General features: G+C 39.8%; 1 protein-coding gene and 2 long non-coding RNA genes across 3 annotated transcripts; 1 reads left to right on the top strand and 2 right to left on the bottom strand.

Moving 5' to 3' along the window:
- Positions 1–2,013: 2,013 nt before the first annotated feature.
- Positions 2,014–10,080, bottom strand: LOC115493660 (uncharacterized). The gene is made up of 2 exons (XR_012054513.1): positions 5,610–10,080; positions 2,014–5,281 (listed from the first exon to the last, which is right to left on the bottom strand). It is a non-coding gene; the product is annotated as an uncharacterized lncRNA (long non-coding RNA).
- A 4,173-nt stretch (positions 10,081–14,253) lies between these two features.
- Positions 14,254–17,932, bottom strand: LOC121469438 (uncharacterized). The gene is made up of 2 exons (XR_012054512.1): positions 17,807–17,932; positions 14,254–16,698 (listed from the first exon to the last, which is right to left on the bottom strand). It is a non-coding gene; the product is annotated as an uncharacterized lncRNA (long non-coding RNA).
- Positions 17,933–18,037: 105 nt separating this feature from the next.
- SEM1 (SEM1 26S proteasome subunit) lies at positions 18,038–24,170 on the top strand. The gene is given in 3 exon segments (NM_001085442.1): positions 18,038–18,176; positions 21,805–21,898; positions 23,760–24,170. Coding segments are annotated over 3 exon segments (213 nt in total). The 5' UTR covers positions 18,038–18,100; the 3' UTR covers positions 23,803–24,170.
- Positions 24,171–24,405: the final 235 nt, after the last annotated feature.

Raw genomic sequence — 24,405 nt, 5'->3', positions numbered from 1 at the left:
TCTTCATCTCTTGTCAGCTGGAATCTCTGAATTCCCCCACCTCGGTACATCTCGTGAAGTGAGCAATTTGGAGTAGATGATGTGGGGATGTACAGCATGGCAACATGGAAATCTTCTGGCTCCACAGCACATATGGAGCTTCATCTGTTATGCTCTGTCAGCTGCATGTGATGTAAAAAAAATACCCAGATTAACCTTCCATCCCATTTAATATCCAGGATAAATTGATGATGGAAAATTGGGGACTGAAGTTATTTGTCCTTGGTCCATTTATTTGTTTCACAGAGTGGGAAAAGTAGCTGCATAGTGTTGATTTAGTGTTCTGTAACTCAAAAAGGAAATAGTACTGTGGTTTTTTCTTACTATTTTCCTGCAGTCTGGCCTGACCTGAGCCACACAGCTGCTGGCAACAGCACAATGCTAAGCAGTGGGATAAAACACCAATGGCAAATGTTCTTGTCACTGCTTCCCACACAGGTCCTACTGCGTCTCTCCTTTGGGGTCATTCTGTCTCTGAAAGCACATGCTGTCCTGCCCGTAAAGGAAACAAAGAAATTAATTGCTTCAGTATCAGACCAAAACCAATGTAGATCCTAAAGGTCAGCAGGGTGATAACTCCACAGAGCTGGCCACGATAACTTCATCACACTGTAGAAGGATTGAACAATGCAATCCTAATTTAAATGCCTGGTGTCTGGCCCTCTTATTCTGTAGTGAAGCAAACAAGAAAACAAAGTAAAGGAGCTTGACGTTTCTGGGGAATGTGGGCATGCCAATAAAATATTCATAGAACCAAAGATAAACCTATCATGAGGAAGGTACAGAAGAAGTCAGAAATTTTACTACCAGCTCTGGTGGTAGCAGCTGTGTCTGCATAGGGGCAGGACAAGATGTAGTTGTTTTTTTCCCAGGACCAACTAAGCAAGGACTAGGAGTCCAACCAGCTTCCTCCAAGAAGCTCCAGAGAGCTGCATCCAGTGCCTCCCACCAAGAGGACTGGAACATGGCCACTGCTTTCATGGATATGGACATCAGGCCTTTCATGTCAGCAGCTGCTTTGCTGGATCTCAGTGGATTACGGTGCTGACCGGGGATGAGATCTCCTGTCACTACCTTGAGCTCTGCACCTGTCTGAAGTGATTTTTCCTGGCATCTGCCTGTGTGTTGGGTCAAACCCACCTGCAAACTTAAAGCAGAAAAATGTAGCTAATAATCAAACAAATCCTTTCAAAGAGACTGGAGGGCAGGAAGAAGGAATAATTGCAATACAAGTAACAGAAAAGGGAAGAAAGGTTTGGCTGAGATCTAAAATGGACTTGTGAGGTGAGTATTTGCTGTGCCTGGTAGTTCAATATCTGGCTGCCTGCATGGGTTTATTACTCTGAGATAAGTACTGAGAATCTTCACAGAGGGTCGGGCCTTAGTTGCTCAGAAAAATTAAAGCAGTTAAAAGTATTTGCTCAGCCCCTGAGAATAAAGTCCTAAAAACCACCAGTTGGAGAACTACCCAACCTAAAGTAGTAAAGGGCCAGTATTTCTAACTTGTAAAGAGAACAAATTCTATCAGAGCATTTCTCACTCTTTTCTTCATCTACAAATATACTGGACACCCTTATATTGATTTGAATGTGGCTATGGAGAACACTAGACTGGATTTAACCAAAACTGTTCCCAAATTGCAGGTAAAAAGAAATGCAGAAAGAAATGTTGATCTGTCTCCTCCATTTGTTGTTCCTTAAATGAGGCATGAGACTGCTTTTAATGAGTAACCTGAGAGACAAAAGGAGGGCTCTTAGCTTAGGTGGGAAATTCCCAGGAATTCAGGAGCAAAATCCTGCTATTCATTGAGGTGAAACTATTTTCTGAAGTTTTACCCCAAGACAGAGCAACTCATACATTAAAAGTCTGTATTGCTTAAGGAATCAAATCACTTGCTACAGCTCCTGTAGTAATTTCCCAAAACAAAACATATTTTTCTTTTACAGTAAAAAAATTTAAGATACTCAACACACATGCCATGATAAAGGAATTCTTGTTTGCAACAACAGTAAGAACATAGTGAGAGCCAAAATACTCCATGTGGTAACATACAGAAAAAGAAAACCTCTGTTCCTCAGATATTTCAATCTTTTGCACAGAAAAATAGCTAACACAAATCATTCTGCTTTAACTCACTGATAATCTTCTCAGAGACCTCCAAAACTCCATGTTTCAGGAATCCATCTATGCACTACACCAGCTTTTGCTGTTTCCTTTATCCAAGTCTTTCAGAGTGATTGCTATTTATCTTAATTCCTACATGTCTTTTCTGAAAGTCATTGTGTTGGGAATATTCTGGGACAGGATGTACTTGCTACTTTGAGCCAGATATTGAGCAGACAATGCCCCATTGCTATTGTCTTGGCAATATCTCACTATCATTACAGAAAAAATAGATTTATTGGATGGCTAACAATATTTGGTACTGTTAATAATACTATTAATATATTTTTATTATTAACTATTAGCTATTGTTATTTATACCATCTTAATAAAATCTTAAGGTGTGTAAGATGTTTATTACTTAATGAAGTAAAAATGCATACTGTTATACAGTGCTCCCTTTCAGCTTCCTTTCTCTTGGTTGCTCTTTATGTACTGGAGGGACACAGCCAAAGGATATGGCAGTGGCAAAAAGTATTTCTGAGGTGGGAAAATCCTTCCCCATTGAGAGAACTCTTTGCAACAACTGACTGTAGTAGAAAACACATGAACCCAAACAGTCAGGACTTTCAAAGAAGTCCTGTATTTCAAACTTTTTCAGTAGTGTTATGCTATTATTTTCTGACCTGCAGGACATTTATAGGCTCAAATCTGCACTCACAAGTTGTTTTAATCACAGGAGTATCATGTGAAGCATGTTCAGGAACGTTTCCATAGAGTGACTTTATACACTGCCTTGTAGCTGCTCTCATTTTCTGAACAGAAGCCAGCTGAGGGTAAGCACCTTCCCATCTTACTTGTCATGAAAAAGATATTCCAAGGCAGTAAGTCTCAAATATATTTTTTTTTTTTAATGTGAAAACCTGAAAACCCTTTCCAGGGAAAAAGGGATCAGGCTAAAATCTGTTAAGAGTAAGACTGCTTTACACAGGATTTTTTGCAGTCTCTCTGTCTTCTCCTTCCAGACTGTCTCAGACCATGGGTTGAAAAATGTTGCTCTGAAGTTGGTTTCCAAATGACAACATAAAGCAATGAAACAGAAATCCCTCTGGCACTACTGTACTATATTAGAATATTTTAGAACTACAGGGAAAAAGGATGTTTCATCTAAGAAGGAAAACATAAAGTTATTTCACAGGGACATAACCGCATATAGTTTCAGAAAGTGTAATTGTGTCTTAATCAATTAGGCAATTTAAAATCTTGTAATGAATTAGAGATATAATTTCTTTGTTGTTGCATAATGGTTGGAAACTAAATTTCTTAGAGACAAGATATCAAGTGCTTAACCTGGGTTACTGTGTTGTGTTCCCTGACAATCCTCAAGTGAGACTGAGTTTCTGAAGCAATTTTACTTTTTGCTGTGTTGTTCTTTAATTAAAGTCATGCAGTCCTAAAGTTACAGGTGTGAAGATCACACCTTGTATCCTTTTACCCTCATAAACATGCATCAGATTGAGATGGGTTGGTGACCAACTTTTTATTTTGGTAATTTTTTTTAACAGTCTTACAGGAAAAATGTTGGGGTTTTAAGTGTGCTTTGGGGATTTAGACACTTTCTACCTTCTGTGGCATTTAATGGGTAATTTGGTGGTTTCTTGGAGCATAAAACAATTGGCTGTGGATTTGGAACGAGCTGGTTATCTTATTTCCCTTTGCAAATCAAATTAAAGAATCAAACTGGGAAATGCTCTGTTTGAAGGATGGGTGGGGTTTTTTTAACAGACAAAGCAGATAAAAGCTGATATTAGCATTCTTACATTTACTTCCTGTGACTATAGACATTCTAGATATTAACCTGTTCAATATGAATACTGTCTCACAAAATGCTGGTAATAAGAGCTAAACCGTGCTGTATTTCATTTCATTCCCGCTGATAGCATTTATCAGCAAAATCTGGATTTAAAACCCCCCAAAATATGCAATTTAAGCCTCATCATAACTGGACTGCTGAGGAGGAAAGTGAGGGGATTATCTGGAGCCTGGAAGCACAAATATAAGAGTGTATTGTCAGCATGGGCTATAGGCCTTTTAGCAAATGGTAGTGTAAGCTTCAGCTGACAGGCCTTTTCACAACTGACAGATGAAAATATGAAACTTAAATTCTTCATGACAGATAGCTGTGCTGAATGAAGAGGCCAATGGGACAGTGCTGGACTGGGAGCGAGAGTGACAAATACAGGCCCAGTGTCTACAGTGCAGGATGGCTCTTTGTAACTCACACACAATTAATTCCTCAAGTCTCCCCATTTTGTCAAGCAAACTGTTATAGCAGACTGGGGTTTTTTCCCCTCTCTTTTTCTTTCAGATTTTTTTTTTTAGTAGATGAATGCCAAGTCTTAAAAGACGGGGGTGTAATACTAAATTTAATGTGCAGGCATGAAAGATGTTTCCTGGACACTTTTCCATTGGACTTTTCCACCCAATCTAACACACTGCTACTGTAGGAAGCTTATTCACTGGTTTATGAACTGCGCTTAATCCTCAGTGTTACAGAGCTTTGTCAAAAATTTTTAAAAATTGTATTTTGAAATCACTGCTCCTTTTTGTCAGCACCCCACCTCTCGAGCCCTGCCTGCTCATATGGTTGCATTCCCAACCAGGATGCTCCTCAGTGCAGGATAGGACTTCTGGCATGAGATGGAGGTCCTGGGAGTAGAGTCCAGCCCAGACCCTGCCTCCAGATGTGGTTTTGTAGCAGGGAAAGCACAGGGCAAGGTTCTGTGCAGTCAGAGGGGCCCTGTACACCTTTGCTTGTGGAGCCAGCCCCAGTTCTGCTGCTGAGCTCTCTCATGGCTCCACCACTGGTGCCTGCAGCACCTGCCCACAGGGAGGTCACCCTCCCATGGCCCCAAGAGACTCCTGAGGTGCAGCTGCCTCCTGTGGACAAGCAGCTCCTGCAGATGTTGCTACCTCATCTGCCAGCACCAGTTTCCAAGCTAGTCGCCTTCAAGCCATGCTCTGTCCAAGAGCTGGCCTGTATGGCTGCCAGATGGTTTCCAGGCAGGAAAGCTCCTTGGCTTGGTGTCCTGAAGGCATCACATCAGATGATGGCAAAGGTCTCCTCCAGCCTTCAACTCTATGAAAAAGAAGAAAACACACAGGCAGGTTTTGTTGGTTTGTTTGCTTCTCCTTTGCAGAGGGAAGTGCCCAGCTATGGAGCTGTTATGGTCTTCCCTGTGTTTTCAGCCTCATTACTGAGTTATAAAAAGGGGAGATAGAAGCCAAAAAAAACCAACACACAGTATGGCCTCTGGTCAATCCCAGAGTAATTACCTCCACAGAGTTCCCTCTGAAGTCAATGGACTGTAGGATCCAATCCTTAGTATTTGTCTTCTTTTATACAATTTGTAATCATCAATACAAAAAAAACCCAGAAAGCCCTAAGGTAATATGTTAATTCTTACCAGATGTACTGTATGTATCCTTATATGCTAGAAGCCTGGCAGGACTGCAATGTCACAACAGACATTTACTGAAGTATCTGGGGAAATGTAACAAAAAGTGTTAGTAGAAAATGGTCTTTCAGCTAAATTACCTAATATATTTGCTAATGGTATCTGATTTAAAAGCCATAAAAATACTAAGTTAAAAGCACATTAGAAGATGTGGTATATTTATAAGTGTTTGTCACCTTGGCAACAAAAGAGAAATTCCAAATCTAACACTAGCTTTCATGGGCCAAGACCTTTGAAAATTGATAAATACCTACTCTTTATAGCAGTGATCTCCTCTCAGTGAAGAAATACCCCACTGTAAAAGGAAGTTCTTCATTGCATATGAAAATTTCTGATAGCTTTCAGCTATGGTTTTGCCCTGTCTGCCCACTGTAGCATAATTTATAAAGTCTTGACAATTAAAACAATGTTTGTAAATATGGTAAAGCACTGATCTTTTTTTTTGTAGCCTTCTTGTAACTTTGAGCCCTAATTTCCTTTCTACAAGCCAGGTTTCTTAGCACCTTTCTGAGCTCTAACCTGGCCTGGGTCAGTTTGCAGATCTATAGCTCTGCTCTGATGGCTGTAGAAAGAGCAGCCATCGGAGCAGAGCTATATTTACAAGAGCTATAGAGTCCCCCTGAGGGTGGAGGGGGCTCTTTTTTCCTGCCTATGAATAGCTGTGCCACAATCACTAAACTATGCATGCCTTGATAAATGAAGTACCAGTTTCAGCTCTGCCTTCCCACATAATATATGGTCCCATAAAACTGCACTTTAAGACTAAAAGGAAAGCTATTTGCTCACTTGTAATGCAAATGCTTCCAGTATATTACCTCTGCATACAACTGAGTATAGATCCTTATTATGTTAATTCTCTCCAATGGTTTGCCCACTGCTCATGGATGAAGATCATAGGGACAGATCTACACAAATAAATAACAGTAACAAAAAAAATATTCTTGCTGTCCCATGGACCCCTCCAACACAGCAAAGTTCTGTTTTGTGGCAACAAGTTTCCCTGAGGAACAGGGGGTTCAATTAACTATGAAAAAGAATGTGCCCAAAACTAAGCATTACCCAGCATAATTGCCCTATACTAGTATCCTCGCATCTGATGGAATTGATTAAACAATTTGATCACAAAAACAAAAGTAAAATCTGTTGTATGTGGGTAATCTCTCAGCAGAAATGAAACCCTGTGGATTCAAAGCTCCAAAATGCCTTTAAAGATTAGAAAAGCCTTTAGGGAGCTTTAGGTAGCCCTAGATTAGATGCTGCTGAGCATCTCATATCCCTCTTTTTCTTCCTATTTTGTACATGCTTTCATTTTTCTTCTACTGTTGATTCATTATGTTGACAATTGGCTAAATTGAATTGACAGCTGAATTGTCCATGATCTCAGGAGACACTGAGCCGAACTGCACAGAAACCCTGTATATATTCTTCATTTGAATCAAGTATCTATGGGAGAAAGGAAATTATAAATATGAATTAAAAATTTGGAGAAGTTACTTTGGAAAGAAGAACTTTTCATTTCAGAGTTGTTTAGGACATATTAGTGTATAATTCTGCTGTCCTGAATCTAAAGGTTGGGGTTTATTTTAAAATAGGAAATTTAAAACCACATATTTCTAGTCTGTTTTAGATTTCCCTGTACAAGTGGTCAAGCCTAATTTGCATCATAAGCACACCTTGCTTTTGTTAAAATTAATGAGGACTGAGAGTGTAATCAGATTGGACCTCCAACCTTGCCAGTGTTTCAGTGAATTGAAGACCAAGCTCACAGCTCTATCCATCCCTATCCATCCATCCAGTTGTGCCCCAACACCTCCTGAGCAAACATCTCCAGTGAACCATAGAAATGACCCTTGTATTAGGGAAATTGCTTTTTAGCAAAATACGTGCGATTTATATGGAGCTGATAAAGCTTCTATTAAGACACTGGTTAATAGATGTGGTTGGAGCTATTTTTCAAGTATTGATAATAGGGTGGAAAAAGGGTTTCAATTAACTGAGGTTGCAAGAATCATATGGATAGACATGTGCTCTTACACTCAAGTGCACAATTTTCACTGATTGATAAACCAAACACACCACTTGAGACTATATTCTAGTTACATCGCTTCACCATTGAATTCTTCATTTACCCCTAAATGAATAGATTATCATTAAGTAAATTCTATTGAAAAATTGTACATTTCAGTGAAGCTTCAATATAAATTTGTACCATAAAAGAAGATTACAATTTATCCTTTGAAAGTTATTATTTAAAATGCACAATTAAAGTTCTCTATGCAATAAGTGTTTCAGATATGCTTGTTCAATAAGTTTATGCAAATCTGCAAAAGATGAGCTACACCATGTATATAATATATTTGTATAACATACAAAAATATAACACATTTTATTAAATAATTAATATAAAATTAATATATTACTGAATTTTATTACAAAGGTGATTACCTACATTATTTTAGCAAATCTGTATTCATAGTTTTTGCTTGCTCTTATGTATGCTTCAAATAGATTGGAATTTCATTTTGTTTAAAATAAATAAGGTAGGTCATATGATTCTATCTATAAAGTCAGCACTTTATATGCTGGGAAAAAAATTACTACATTATAGGGACATTCCTGAAAGTCACTGAAAAGCAGAGTAGATGGAATTGCCTTAAGAAGAGGGGTAAAATCAGTACTGTTAAAGGACCTTCAAGACTCTGGGCCAAATTTTGAGGACCATGGAGTTGTTCTATGAAAACCAGGTGGCTAAAACCCACATTGTAACACCTCAAAGAATCAGGACTTCAGTACTAGGTTTGTACTTCAGACACTAGGTTTGGCTGCCTGCAGAACCAAAGACCAATTGCTACTTGCTTTATGTTTTTAAGAGGAGATGATTTTCCATTATACCCAAAAGGCAGCTGTCACAAGTCCTTAATGAATATTTGGAGCCCCTTAGGGTCATTAGCAGTACGAAAAGATATGATGTTTCTAAATAGTCTTGTATAACTTAGGAATTCCTAATCTCTGACATCATAGGAGAGATCTGTCAGCTTCTTTCTTTTTTCTTTTAGCATTAAAAATAATATACATTTTTTTAAATTCTTGTTTAGGCTATGGTTTAAACTCTTAAAACTGAAGACCCAGGCATTTGGATGTATTTGGTTACACTGTACCAATAAACCATGCATGTGATAACTGGTTGGGATATATAATTCTAAATTTAGTCATATTTTGGGAATTGAGGAGCCATTGCTTCAGTTGCCTCTTAGATCTACATGTGATTGTTTAAATTTATTTTTCTTTGTGGCTTCCATACAGCCTGCATAAACACTGAACATACAATTTCAAACCTTGTTGTTTTGCTTTGGTTATACTTCAGACTGCAGCCATCTCAAACCACTTCTGAGTGAAAACACAATGGCAAAAATGGACTTTTCCCTTCAGATGACAAGGCAATGAAATACAAAGAACAAAAACCCAATTTTTTGAAGCACTGACTTTTTATATGGCCCGTGCCATTAACGTGCAAGAACTTTTGTGAAGATGGTGCCATAGTCAGAATGATGCAATGGAGAGGATCTAAAAGACCCAGCATTTCTAAAACTTCATTTTAAAAATAATTATTGTTGTCTTAACTTTAAATATATTATCAGTTTTCTCAAAGATTGGAAATTGTTCTGCTGACCAAAGTTATGTATCCTACTAGTAAGCAAGAAGTGTTGACTTAGAACATCAATATCTGTTCTGAATGGTTTTAATAAAACTTGAGTTAGTACAAAGTAAAAAAAAAAAAAAAAAAAAAAAAAAAAAAAAATCTAGATTTGCAAGAACATGAAAATAAGATTATAAAACAACCTTCCAGACCCCAAATATCTGACCTGCAGAAGAGCTTGTCATTGCCATCTCTGGGTGTTTCAGATCTTTCAAAATCAGGCCCAGAGCCTGAATAAGAATGTCACCACAAGACATTTTCATGGTATTTGCAGATTTTCTTTACAATACCTCCAGCTTTTGATTGTGCCAAAGGCTTAAAAGCAAATCAGAGAAAAGACTTCCCTATTGTGTATTACAAAAGATAGAAGCCAGAAACAGTAAAATTGAGAGTACTGTTTCCTAATGCACTCCTTCATATGACAATCATTTAGATCTTTTACTTTCTTTCTTAGCCAACCTCCATAACTGTGTACTCAAATCTAACTTTTTTGCTGTAATATACTGCTGTAAGTGATCCTACGCATTTTTAATTTACTTAGTATGTTAGAATAATAATTACCACCACTCTACTATCATATTAGCCTGCTTAATTTTATAGTTTATCTGTACAATAAGTACTGTACAAGTAAATATTTTAACTTACGTGTGTATACAATGTAGACAAAAGGATTTTATATATATATATATATATATATATTCTCAATAAAATCTTTGGGTTTGTAGATTCATTTGACATATGCTCACTGTTCACTCTGATGCTGTTTTTGTAAGAATTCCAGGTGTCATTGATGCTACTGTGTTTGGGATGGGGCGAAGAATTATAGTTACAAAAATTTTATGTGCTTTGGAAACCAGAGTAGGACAATGAAAGTGTGATTTCTAGGGTTTTCTTTAAAACATAATTCAGAATAAGTTCCTGTCTAACAGAAAAAAAAGAACTATCAGTTTTTTCACAGTTGTACATACAATAGCCCAGAGTTGTCTGGGCCAAATTCTGCACTCATGAGAGCTGGTTAGATGAGCTGAATTAAGATCAGGACTTGCCCAAATTGCTCCTTGTGGCTTTGATTTGACATACTGCATCAACTCCACTTGGTAATCTAAGACAAAAAGAATACTAAGATAAAAAAGGTCTCAAGAGTGTCCTTGTTTAGAAAGAAATTAATTGATGCCTCTGCTAGTAGCACAGTGTTTCTTCATTTCTGTGGAAAACCACTAGATGATTCATCAAAACCTCTATGCTTGCTGAAGAAGACATGACAAGTTAACAGGAGCTCTGAGGAAGAAGGTATCCTCTGTTTTGCAGGGCGGATGAGAAGGAACTTTGGGTCTCTATGGGTTTCTCCATGCCATGGGCACCACTGCTGCTTTTCCAGCTGCCTGGGCAGCACAGGAGCTGGGGGCCCAGCACAGTGGTCCCACTCATGCATCACACTGGCCCTGAACTGCTGGCCCCAGTATTGCATCTCTGGGAGCTACATCCAGGGCTTCAGGATTAAAACACGCCTTAGACACCTGACTTTCATGGACTTCATAAGTCTCTATGATAAAATACACCTTGTTTTCCTGACATGTTTGCAATGAAGATTTCCGCAAGCATAGGGAAGCGAACCAACTGTAGAGCACTTCTTTCACAGGCCATGGATGAGCCACACTGGGGCACAGGAGCAGCAAGATGTGAGGAGAGTGGAGGGCAAGAAGTGAATTGCAGGGACAGAAACCAACATACCTGGACCCCCATTGCCCATCATCTCACTGAAGGGGCCAGGAGGGAGGGAAATTGGGAACCAGCAGTGAAAACAAAGGGAGCTGAAGCAAGAAAGGAAGAAGAAGAGGTGTTTGACTGAAGAAGAGCCTGAAGAAAGGTAAGGAAAGGTAATTCCCTGTGTGTTTTTTCAATTGTATATGTCTTCTTTTTTACCCTCAGTACACCAATCAGTAATTAAAAGGCTGTGTTAATTTGCAATAAATTAAATTAAGATAAATTCCCTGCATTAAGGCTGTGCTGCCTGTGATACTGCAGAACAGCTGAATGACAGCCAGGGCTGGTGACAGGCAGGCCCAAGGGGCTGGAAGGGCAGTAAGTACACTCTTGCCTGCCAGCACAGCAAAGCCAACACCAGCAGCACGCTCTGAGTGACACACACTGCTAGAGCCAGCTCCCACCACATACACTCCTGGGGGGATTGCTGAGCTGTTAAGCGAGATAAACAGATACATTTAGGGCTAAAAATGCCCTGGAGGAATTTTGCCAGAGAAATGTGGCCAACAAGGATTACTGCTCTTACTTGAACTTGTAAGAGATTATTTCTATCTCCTGACTTTTCAAACATAATTATGGGCAAGTCCTCCTAATATAGTCAGAGATGTGATAGGTCCTTTCAAATTATACTTCAGGGCTGATATTTAAACACATGTGCTCTGAATCTCCACTTTGAACAGCCATTCATGTCTTTTCTGAACTGAAAGTAGAGAGGGGCTGTCTGAGGAAGTTCCCTTACATGAAGTTGGCCTCAAGAGTTGGTGGCCTGACTCTTGCCCTTGAAATAGTCTAGGTATCAGCAAGTCCCACAGCTTGCCAGGATTGCTAATGAATAGCCCTGCTTACCTATCTGAACATAAGAAATAATGCTTAATAATTATTTCCAGGCTACAACATTTGATTTTATTTGGGTTGAACTTCATCCTGGCCCCACCTTATGATATGTAAAGCCAGAAGCATATTTGAGTTGGAAAAAAAAGACTTATTCTGTTCACCTGATTCCTAAAGGTCATGGAACCTACGCAGTGTTGCATACTAACCTCTCCTGCTGAGGCTGCCAGTGTACTATTCTCAGGGCAGCCATGGCAGAATAAATGAAGTCAGTTGTGCAGTAACATGAAAAAGACACTGGAGCACAAAACACAGTTATTTCAACATATGATAGGAATTCAGTGCCTTAAGCACAGGCAACTGAAGCTATTTTGGAAACCCTGGGGTGTTTTGCCCCATCTCCAGCTGTAGTTGGGCAGGGCCAGAGTCTCCCAGGTTACATCAGGTGGCCCTGTGTTTTAGGCCATATCAACGGACCTTAGGAATGATTGTTTAGGCAACCGACAATCTTGATACTTGCTTGAACATTCAAGTTATGGTGAAAGGTACCTAGTGATTATTTACATTGTGGTTACCCTTTTTACGTTCAAAACATCCTTACAATTTGCATCAAGGTTCTGCAATAAGCATTCTGCTGATACAACTAATGGAATATACAGTTATCTCAGGGCTACTTGGCTTTGTAAAATCTGGATCTGAATGTACTGGTACTCTTCCAGACTGTAGAGCTGAGAGTCCAGAAATCAAGTGACCAGGCAATGAAAGGGGAACAATATTTAGGATGCTTTCTGCGCCCTATACAGAGGAAGAGTCAAAGGAAAATATTGGTGAAAATTTGTAATGAGAAGAGAAGAAAGATGATACCAGAAATGGTAAACAAAGGCAGGAAATAGCCTGCTGATGGTGTTAGTTCTTGATTAGGAGCCCGTTAAGTTTTGGCTAGAGGGCAAAACCCAAGGAGACATTTTGTCAGCCCCAATGTGGAGAGAAAACAGAAAGACAATAGAACAATTAGACAGAGGAAGAGAGCAGAAGTGAACAAACATATTGCCCCTATTACAATGACACACAGCTAGAGCTTTGCAGCAATACTGCCCAGCTGCCTTTAGACCGAGTGAAAATGAGAAAATAAATCAAACCCTCTTTTGACTGTCAAGGGCAAAGAGAGAACTGTTTCTATTTCAGCCACTGGTAACCCGATAGCTTGCCACAGCATATTTCACATAAGGAAGTCTGTAAAGCAACATCTAAGTGTTCCTTGTGATTAATATTCCTTATGATCTGCAGCCACCTAATCGCATCCTGACCCCAGTCAGGGTCAGCTCTGAGAACGGATGGACTGTGGGAGCAGGGTGGGCTACCAGGAGGTGCTGGTGAATGATGGAGCATATGGAGAGAAAAAGAGGACCTCTGCAGACATGAATAAATAAATAGTGGCAAACCAAAGGCACTGACCTCAGGAATAATGCCATGGGTCCAGAGTTGTGGAGAGCTATTGAAAGAAGCAGGACAATCTGTTCCTCACTTCCAGATGCACTGAATGTAAGATATGCTTTTTTCCTTCAATTTAATCCAAAAAACCTACAGCATGAAATGCAGCACTATCCAGAGACACAGAATACTATCTCTGAAGGGATTCCTGGGATGCATTAATCAGTGCTTGGAGTGCCCAGTTTGCTACAGGACATATATTCTGCACTGCACAGCAGTGCACACATTTTGAATGGTAACAATGCTAATAAGCATTCCTGGGGTGGTTTTTTTTGTGGGGGGTGAGCAGGGGGGTTGTTTGGGTTTTGTTTGTTTGTTTGTTTTTACCAGGAATTAGGTGCATTTGTGGGTATCAAACAGCCTGGACCATAAGACAGTTCCTCTCCCACCCAGATAAGCTTTGCAGGCACCACTGATCTGAGACAGATATGTCTGGGCTGGTGGGCCATTAGATGTAGGTCTCTGCCCAGATTTCACATGATTTGATCCACAGCTGGATCAAACACATACAATGCCAATTTGCTTTGCAGCACAGGGCTTTTCTAAATAGGCACTGTATGGCAGCCTGGAACCATGAAGGCCTCCAAAACAACAGTTTACATAATATATCTAAAATGCTTAATATGGCTTTGAGATTTTTTTTCAACAGGACACCTTTGACTGCTTATAAGCAAATTAATTTCCAATCTGTTCTATTGTCTCTTCCTCATCTTATCCTCAAAATATGCTTTCAGACATTAAAGCAAATCAAAGAAAATGGGCCTAGGCATTGAAATGACTAATAGACCACATAAAAAAACCCAGGAAATCTTAATGAGTAAACTACACACACTTTTTATTTCACCTTGAAGGGAAAAAAAAAAGGCTTAAATTCTGAAAAGAGGATTTATTTCCATTTTTCATTTATGCAAATTACATTCTGAATAAATAAATCTACATAATCCACCTCCCTGCTAGACAACTTGCAGCAACATTTGCCAAGAGAAAGACAAGCTTTTCTGATACTAATGCATAAAACATGCTGGATAAAAAAATTAAAACAAATCTTATTGTGTAAATAGCTGATGTGCAACTCTGAAAAGAATAATAGAGGCACTGATGAATTACTCAGGATTGTCTTGTTCAATTATTTCTAACATGTTACCAGTTAAGGGTATATTTAAGTAAAGGTTTTAATAGAGACAGTCATATCCCAAACCACTGAAATCTATAGGAATTTTCCCCCTTTAATTTCTGTGCAACAGGCATGTAGATCTCTCCGCTGAAGCACCCAATACTGTCAGGCTGCTGGTCTTGGAAAACAACCTCTTCAAAATGCAGCTGATGTGCTGCGAAGGGGCAGCAGCCCAAAGAAAGATCTCTTATACTATTTTGGGAATGTAGGGAGTGCCTTCCCTAATTTGATCAAAACCTAATCCTTGATCCTTGTGTCCTGTGTCCATGTGAAATACAGGCTTGGTGACTGTAAAGGTTGCTGCCAGTCCTGGGACTGCCACAGGGGAAGGACCAAACAAAAATCACTGGCAGAATGCTCTTTAGAGGTATCCATGGCCTTTCTCCACTCTGACTGCATAGGGTAGATACTGAAATGCAACTCTTATTCTTTATGGTCCTTCCAGAAACTATCAAACTTTGATCATACTTGTAGCTTTGACATACTCCTGCAAATTTTCCACATTGGAAAATCTGTTCTGGACAGCTGAATCCTTATGCTATTTTCCCTAAAGAATTAAAACTATACCATGGGGCAAGGTCCCCGCAAAAGACTTGAGTGTTACAAACTGCATCACCATATTTTTACATGCTGTGATGCTTTGTAGAATTTGAAGATATCTTTTCTCGGTGCAGAAATGTGAGTTTCTCACATGCTTCCTGAAGGCAATAAAGAGTGGGCTATACAAAGCCTACAGACTGGAACTACATAAGAAGGCCAGGAAGAAACCTTAAGAAAGTATGATTTAATCCCGTGCCTCTGCTAAGAAATCCCAGCCACAAGATTGGCACTAAACCAGTGTTTTATAACAGCTACCTGCAGGATAATAAGTTCTTTCTATTTGCTTACTCTATAGTCTGGCTGTTAGGAACATACATCTGGGATATGGCATGTCATACCCATCCACCACCTGCCAGGACATTCTCCTTGGCAGGCTATTTGCTGTTGCAGACTGAATTGTCTACTTGTCAAATCTGCTCCACCATGAGTGAAAATACCCGATTATACTTTGGAGGAGTTTGATCCCCAAACAACCAGCAAACAGCCTGTTGGTTGTGACATTCGGCATTCATACCAGGTTAAATCCAGCTTGGACACAGTGGAAAGCTGAAGGTAAGCCTCGTTGCTTTGCCCTCTGGGAATTTGTTCCTGCAAGGTCTAGCAGGCTGGTTTGGAGAATGCTTCATAGAGCAGGTCCTTCAAGCAACAGAGGATGGGCTTACCTTGATGAGGGAAACACAACATGGCAGATATCTATGCCCTTGGAGACCCCACTAGCAGAGAGTTAAAGGATTTGGGGAATTACAGTGAGGACAGATTCATGCATTCATCTCCTAAAAAGACTGGACAAACTACACAAAACCTGGGGTGTTGGATTTAAATCAATGGATTTAGAGTTTTTACTTCTGAACTCATGATTTGACAGCAATCTTACAAGTAAAATAGGAGAAATAAGAGCCAAGCTCCTTATTTAATGACAGAACTCCAGAAACCACAAACGTAAAAGAATCATCAAAACATTGAGATTTATAATAAAAGGAGAATTTGACACTACAAATTTTTGTGGCAACAGAAGATTAAGTTTGGCTAACTGGTGATACAGGAGTACTCAGTTCCACGGGTGGGAAACGCATAGGAGGCCTCAAATCCGAGACTGATTCTGGTCAGGCTGTACATCAGTAAGACACTGCTTCAGGAGTCCTTGGTTTTCCTTGTTTCACGGTGCAGTGGCTGGCCATATTCTCTTGGGAAGTACAGATTCTTCTTTTCATGGGCACTTCCTAACTAGTAGCTTGGCACAGAAGGAAGAGAAAGAAGAGGTGGAAAGGACTCTTGCATCTTTTCTCTACAGCAGATATGTAGGGAAAGTCTATGAAACAAGTTCAGGCTGCTTCCTGCTTCAGGGATACCTGAAGCTACTTGTCCATAGGAGTTTCCAAATCACATTCTTTCTTGGATAATCTAGGTGCCACTGAGTATCTTGTTATTCCCCAGTGTAATCCAGACTTCATAGTTCAGTCAAATTCTAGGTTAGGCAAAAACTAGAGGGTTTGAATATGAGCCTTAGTAAGTGAAGGATTGTGGGTCATTGCTAGCTTTTTATATCATAGACCCCTCTCACTTTATGACTTTATCTTGTACTCTCTTAGAGCAATAGTATTCCAAAGTTCATGGCTTGCTGAAAATCCCAGCTAAATTACAACTAGATTTCACATACTGATTTATTAAACCAGAGTTTTCATAATTTCACAGTCATCACTGTCAGTCAGTCCTCCTGTCACAAAAAACTAAAACATGACCGTTTGATTAGACCTTTCACCTGGTAGAAGGGCTCATTTCCCACCTCACCTTACCTGTGGCTGGGTGCCAGAACACGTTTATGCTGGCTTGGAACTCAATGATATATGAATTCTCACGCCAGTGTTTTGTTGTTTCCCTGACTTTAAATCTAGGATACAGTATAACCCAGCTGTGCAAGTCATTGCCTTGTGAATCAACTTCTCACAGAGCAAGGGAAAACATCCCAGCTCCTCCACCGAACTGGCAGTATTGTTACAAGGTGATTGCTGGGAGAGAAGCCACCGGTGGTGCAGATAAACTTGTTCAGGCTAGTAAGTGCTGAACTTTGCCTTTGCTGAAATCATCAACAGAATCTAGAGGTAAGTGAAATGAATACACTTTGGGATAATAAAATCCTGTAGCATTTCTAGTTTTCATGCAACAGCCTAAACTCCTAGTAAATAGCTTAGTCAAACTCTCTCTTTCAAGCTGCTTGCTTGTTTCTGTGATGTGATGGACAAGGAATTTAGAACATAGCAAATTAGTTTTAAGTTTCCACGGAATCACAGAATCAATTAGATCAGGAAAGACTTCTGGGATCATCGAGTCCACCCTACGGCCAAACACCACCTTGTCAACCAGACCACGGCACCGAGTGCCTCGGCCAGGCTTTCCTTACACACCTCCATGGAAGGCAGCCCATGCCAAGGTCTCATCACTCCTTCTGTGAATGAATTCCCCCTAATGCGCAACCTAAACCTCTCCTGGCGTTCTGAAGCACTACATTTAAAAGGGAAAACACTCTAACACCGTGGCATGGAGATTAAGGACAGAAGGCTGAGACGCGATAGGCTTTGCCTGCATACACACCAACAATGAAAGAACGTAGAGAACAGAGGCGCTCAGCAGCGGCTGTGCAGCTTGGTGTGACGCTGCAGGACCCAGTTCGCTGTCCCCGCAGCACTGAGGGAACAGCAGCAGCTCCCGCGGGCTCACCCCAGCCCGGGCCGGGCCGTGCCGTGCCGTGCCGCGCCGCGGCGGGCGGGGCCGGCGGAGCCGCAGGGCGCAGGCGCGGGCCGGAGCGGGGCCTGGCAGCGGCGCAGGCGCGGCGGGGGCCGCGGGATCGCAGCGGGCTCGGGGCGGCGGGCGCGGAGCGGGCCCAGCATGTCGGAGAAGAAGCAGCCGGTGGACCTGGGGCTCCTGGAGGAGGACGACGAGTTTGAGGAGTTCCCGGCCGAAGGTGCCAGGCGGGGGCGGCATGGGATGGGCGCCGGGACCGGCAGGCCGCGGCCTGCGGGAGGGCCGGGCCGGCGGGGCGGGCGGGCGCGGCGGTGGGACCGGAGCGCCGTGCGCGGCCTGCCCGCCCGCGGGCCCCCGCGGCCGCTCCGCGGGGCAGCGCCTGCTGCCGCTCCGCAGGGCCTCGCGGAAGCTTCCCCGGAGCCCCGCGGGCCCTGCGCAACCCCGGCCGGAGGGGCTGCAGCGCCGCCGGAGCCGCGGCCGGGCGCGATCGTGGTGCCCGTGCCCGGCGCTGTGCCGCTGTCGCGGCGCTGGGCACATGGCGCTGGAAGTGCTGTGTCATCGTGCGAGAGAGCCGGGAACAAGTGCGGGAGAAATTTACTGCTTTTTGACACCGAATCGCAGGGCAGAGGAGGGATGAGGGCTAGAAACTGAGTCTAAGTTGGAAAAATGTGTGAAAATGAAATACTGTGTTCTGTAGTTACTCTTAAGTCTCTTTGCCTATTGAAGCACAGATATGTGTATGCTAGTTTGCTTTTAATAGGTACAGATATACTTAATACGGAAGTTAAATTCAATTAAACAACTCGGTGTCCCTTGACAGAGGTAGTCTTGGAATCATCCCTATTAGGGCATATTAGCTTTTTATGTCCCTAATTCTGTGTCAGGTTGTGGATCATGAAAAATGATATATATGACAATGAATGTAGTGTCAGGATTTTTTTTTCTCTAATGTCTTTATTGCATGTGATTTTTCTGTGACCTTACAAGCCTTAGGTGTTCTGAATCCTTTAGTTCTGCTAAAATTAATATTTTTGAGGGTACTGATAAAGTTCATGACACAGTTAGGATGTTAGCTAAAATAAACTTACAAGACTATATTTTCTTTTTCACACGTGTTTCCTAAAAAGAAAAAAAAGTCAATCTTATTTAATGTAAATTAACTAATCACAGTAGGGGAACTCTGAAGCTTTTGGACCTTGAATTGGGCAGAGCCCTGACTTGCTGTTACAGAAGGTGAAATTAGTTTTGCTTGACTCTAGCTGTAATGCTAAAGCAAAGTACTCTGCAGACTTTCTGGGTGGAACGGAGATTTATTAAAAAGTGACCATCATCAGCCTTGTAGATGTTCTTTCCTGCAGAAAATAAGAACTTCTAAAAGAGTTCATTTGAATCCTCAAGTGAAGTCATAGTTTTGAGATGTTGAGTGTTCAGACCACTTTGTCTGATATCTCCAGTATTTAGGGAAGAACTGTGATAACTGGGCTCAAACACATTCCAAATTGTTGTTCTTTCAAATTAAAACACCACTTTGTAGCAACAACTTCTATTACCCAGTTTTTATCCAAAGGAAATTAGATAATGCAAATCTAGGATAAGGGATGAATACATGGACTTTTGGGGTTTATTCCAACCTAAAAATTTACTTAAACAGTGTATGAAATCAACTTATGTATCAAAACCAGACGTGCCCAATTTTTATCGGATTCTTTGAACTATAGCATAAGTATACTATAGTAGATGAAAATACATGTAAATGAGTCACTTAAGAATCTTTTGAGTGTATTTCAGAATATAAAAATATAAAGTGATGGAGCAGGGGATAAAGAGCCCTAAAATCCTAAAAATTGTTTTTTGTTTCCCAAGTACAAAATAAAGCAATCAGTGATCAGCAGTTCAAACATGACAAGTTTATAATTGTGGTGTATATTAGTAATACTTAATGGTAGTGGACTTTTAAGTGCTCTTAATACTTTCAATCCCAGATAATGCTCTACCTTCTTTTACTTTTGTTTAGTCACAGGCATATAATGTAGCAGGGAGTAATAACTGTATTATACAATGCTGGGGTAATAGTTTCAATATACAGATGCTGCGGAGTCTTGTCCTACGGGGATGAGAATGTAATTAATTTAGGCTTTACTTTCACTCTCCTCCCCACCCAGCAAGGGAGATGAGATGGACTTTTCTGACTCCCCTTTACTCAGTGTGATTCAGAGCATCTTTTTGCAGTCTGTCCTGCTGGTCTTCTGTGACTGAAGCTGCTGTTTGTTGTACTGGATATGAGTTACTGGGTGATTTTTTTTCAAGTTTGTAGTTCTGTCTGAGCTACTTATATGTTTGTAGATAGAAAACTTTGACTTTGCGTTAATTTTAAGTTGTTTGAGTTTTGTTTTTCCTCTCTTCAAAAGCCAGTTAATCAGTAAAGTTGTTTCTTGAAAAAAAAAAATCAGTGGAATATAAACTGGCAAGGGCAAAGCTTATTGCAGGTAGTTCTAAAGGATAAGCCCTTCTCTTTGAGCAACTAGCAATACAACTAAATCCAAATAATGCATATTTATATACAACATTTTTTCTTCACCTTTTTTTCCCCAGTTCTTTTCTTTTGCTCTCACAGCGCAATTTCTGTGCTCCTTCATCTTTTCCCATTATATAATTTATTTGAGTAGGGAAATTTAATTGTAATGCCTTCCACACGTGTGTCTTTAATCAGTGACAAATGGATTTTCCTGTCCTGGCAAATCTCAAATATTAATTTTGTTGCCTGTCAGTGTTAGAAAAAGGAGGAGAAAATGCAAAGACCAGGCTTCATTCTTAGAAAGATAGCTGTTCACAGTGAATTAGTTTTTGATGTTTTACCCCACTAATTTTCTCCCCTGCTCCCCCCATACCTCCATCAGTGTTTAATGTTACTTTAGACCTTAGTCCTCAAAGCGTTCTGTGCATGGGCAGCAGATGGCTTACTAGAATGACAGGGGAAGAACAGTGTTATCTCTTTAAATACAGTAATAGACTTAGAGAAATAAAAAGTTGCAAGTGTCAAAATTAGGCGGCTTCTTTTTTTTAACATTTAAAAAAATGTGCGTCTTTCAGTAGGAATAAACTGAGAGACTAAAAAAAATCAAGTAAGCCAACTTACATTTTCATAGTGATTCTGAGCCTTTCATTTTCATTATTTTTCTGAACTATTTTGTTTGATTTTAATTTTTTTCTAATAATGAAGCATTATGTGTATGATGAGTAATTTGTCAAGGGTGATGTGCCAGATTACAGGAAAAATATAAATAAAGTTAGTAAATGGACATAAAGTGTTTCCCTACAAAGGCAAGACAGCTTCTGCTGTCTTGGGAGCCCCGAAATAGCTGATTAGAGGTATCAAGTGCTGTTTGCAGATGCTTGTCTCAATTTCCTTTGCTTCTGTATCACAAATAGTTTTTTTGTCATTTGTCCATAGACTGACTGTGTCTGATTTGAGGGAACCATGTCTGTGTTTTGGCAAAAGCATCTGATACGTACTTTTTTTATCTGAAAAGGATGTTTAAATACAAATATGGAAGGATGATGCAACAATTTATCCATAAGTATGCAAAATATCTTTTAGGAATGTTTCATCTTGCAAACCATGATGTGTGTGTAATGATTTTTTTTTCACCAAGTTTCGTGTTTGTTGTAATTACAGAAATTTTGAGATGTATTTTAGATCTTTCTGTCTCTGTCTTGAATGTGATCCAGACTTCTCTGTTAAATTTACCAGAAGTCTGCCTTTCCCTGTGGCTGAGCTAATTGGTCAGTAAGACATGGTACCAAAGCAGTGTAGCATACAATATTCAGATCTGCTTTTCTATCTTTAGATTGGACTGGTTTAGATGAAGATGAAGATGCACATGTCTGGGAAGACAACTGGGATGATGACAATGTAGAAGATGATTTCTCCAATCAGTTAAGGTAATTTTATTTAAAATTTCTGTTATAGAAGACAGGTAAAATAATTTAAATGGAGTTAATTAGTTAATATCTGAAGGTTTGAAAGTTTATTTTTTTTTTTACTTTAAAAAACTAAAGATCTGAAATGGAAATAAATGAAAGCTGTACTTTTTCTATTTAAAGCCTTTTAGAAGCAGACTTAGGGATTACAAGACTCTGAAGTACTGATCAGCATTTCATCTTTTAATAATTCTCCTGAAAATGCCTTAGGACATTGTGGTGACAGAATTTTGCTCTGTTACACAAACAATGCAAAGATCATGGAAATTTGAGATGTAGTTGACACTTTGTCAATTTAACATGAGTGAATCCTTTTCTAATGACTTTTCTGTGAGTGTGTGAAAGTTCTGAATTGTACTGCCAAGATTAATGGCAAGGCATCCAAGATTATCCCTTTGTGCTATGTGGTGTGCAAAGTATGTTACAGTTTTTATGTCTGTACTTTAAAATAGCACTGTTGTTCTTTGTCCAAATGGGCAAATTTTCTGGAGATTAGTGATCTGTATTAACGTTAAGGTTCTTTCCGATGTGATGAACATACTGTTTATGAACAACAACAGCAAAGTAATTGTTAATTACATGCTTAAAAAAAGTGATAGCAATTTGTGTACCTCTAAACCAGTTGCTTAATCCTCTTTGTCACTTGTAGTTTCAGTAATCCTTTACTGACGCATAATTATAACTTAAATTGTTTCAAGCATTCAGAACAAAGCCAGATTTTATAATTAATCCCTCAGTATGTTGCAGGAGGAGCAAACTGTCTGTAATGCAGCCTGCTTAAACAGTTACTGGGTTGATCTCCTTTGATCTCCTGGGTTGATCTCCAGGGAAAGCAATTATTTTTGTGTCTTCTGCATAAAAAACTGTTGGTATAGTTATTTAATATATGGTTCAAAGGCAGTTAAATGGTAATACTGGAAAACCTGTAGTGAAGCAGACTTTCAAGAAGTAGTATAATTCTTGATAGACATAGTTGATCTAGACAAACTTTCTGTAACTGGCCTTAGTTGCACCCTGCAGTTCTGGTGACTGTATAGTGGTTTGCAGTGTTGCCTGGTTGTAGCATGTTTCTTTCATCCCTAGAAAGCAAATGCTGCAGTCCTCCACTTTTGAAGTCCTACTACTAAATGTGCAAACTGACCCAAAATATTTTTAGAGATTTGTACCTAGATACTTTGTATCTAGGTGCTAGGATAAAACAGGATGCATCCTGGCTGGTGTGTTCAGAGGCAGGTGAGAGGCAAAGTGGTGGCAGGGCAGGAGTGATAACAGTTGTAGTTCCTGACTTGCTGTCCTGGTCACAACTAAGGACAACAAAGCAAGCGTTTCCCTCAGAATTGTTCACTGCAAGGTGTATTGCACCAAGATATAAGTAAAAATTCCAGACTGCACTATTCTAAAAGCAAAAAAAAAGAGCTTACAATTGTTTTGGAAGCACATGCAGTTAAGTCAAATAGAATAGTGAGCTTGCTTGAGTTAAGGAAGTCTTGAGAATAATGTACAAGATTCTTGAGAATATGTGTAAGGCAATATTTTGGTTATTCTAACGATTTTGGAGATATTGCAGGCACATAGGTGGGTCAGAGGGCAATAACTGTGATTAAAACAGATATTTGAATTTTTCACTGCGAAGTCACAGTGATTTAAGATAACCTTACTTACTCTGTAATTCTTCAACTCCAGTTTTTTAAGGTAATAGGTATGAATCAAAAAGCAGTATGACATTGCTATTTTAAATGATTGTATATTGTGTAGTATATTTAATTTTTTAATTAACAGTATTGTGTATGTGTTTCAATATATCTGTCTTTCTTCTATACAGAGCTGAATTAGAAAAACATGGATACAAGATGGAAACGTCATAGCTTTTGCAGAACGTGGAGTGGTTTAACACTGAACTGTGGATAGACTTTATTGCGAAAAGAAGAAAAGATGAAAAATGAGAACACACACTTAGTTCATTACCTGCTTGGATGTATTATTGTTTTGTATAAAAAATAAAGTTTTTAATCTTAGCCTTGTCATACATTTAGCCTCTACTCACCTGGTACATTGTATTTTGGTTCTGAAATGTCTTGTGTAGCGGGATTCATGGACCTGCCTGGAATGCCACTAATGGTCTGTCAGTGGCTGATGCCCTTGCACTGGCTGCTGTCCTGGGGAGCTAAACATGTGTAAACAGAATGAAGACTAATGAATGTTGCTGTCGCAGGAAATAAAATACTTCTGTATTTCAATTAAAATGCAGCAGAGATTGAAAGTAGTCTTAGGGAGTGATAAAACTTGTTTTGCTTCAGGCTTTCATTTCATAATGGCTTGGATTTTTTTTTTTTAGTCATTTCATGTGAGTGCTGGTTTAATAAAACAGAGTTCAAAGTGTCTTGCAACAGCAGAAATCCAAACTCTCCAATCTGGTCCTGTAATTTCTCAGGACTGTTAAAGATGAGACTTCTCTGGAGGTGAAAGTT

Source organism: Taeniopygia guttata, chromosome 2, assembly GCF_048771995.1.
Source record: "Taeniopygia guttata chromosome 2, bTaeGut7.mat, whole genome shotgun sequence".
In the NCBI taxonomy this organism is placed as follows: Eukaryota; Metazoa; Chordata; class Aves; order Passeriformes; family Estrildidae; genus Taeniopygia; species Taeniopygia guttata.
The sequence above is the reverse complement of the archived record's forward strand: the minus strand, read 5'-3'. Positions and strand labels throughout refer to the sequence as shown.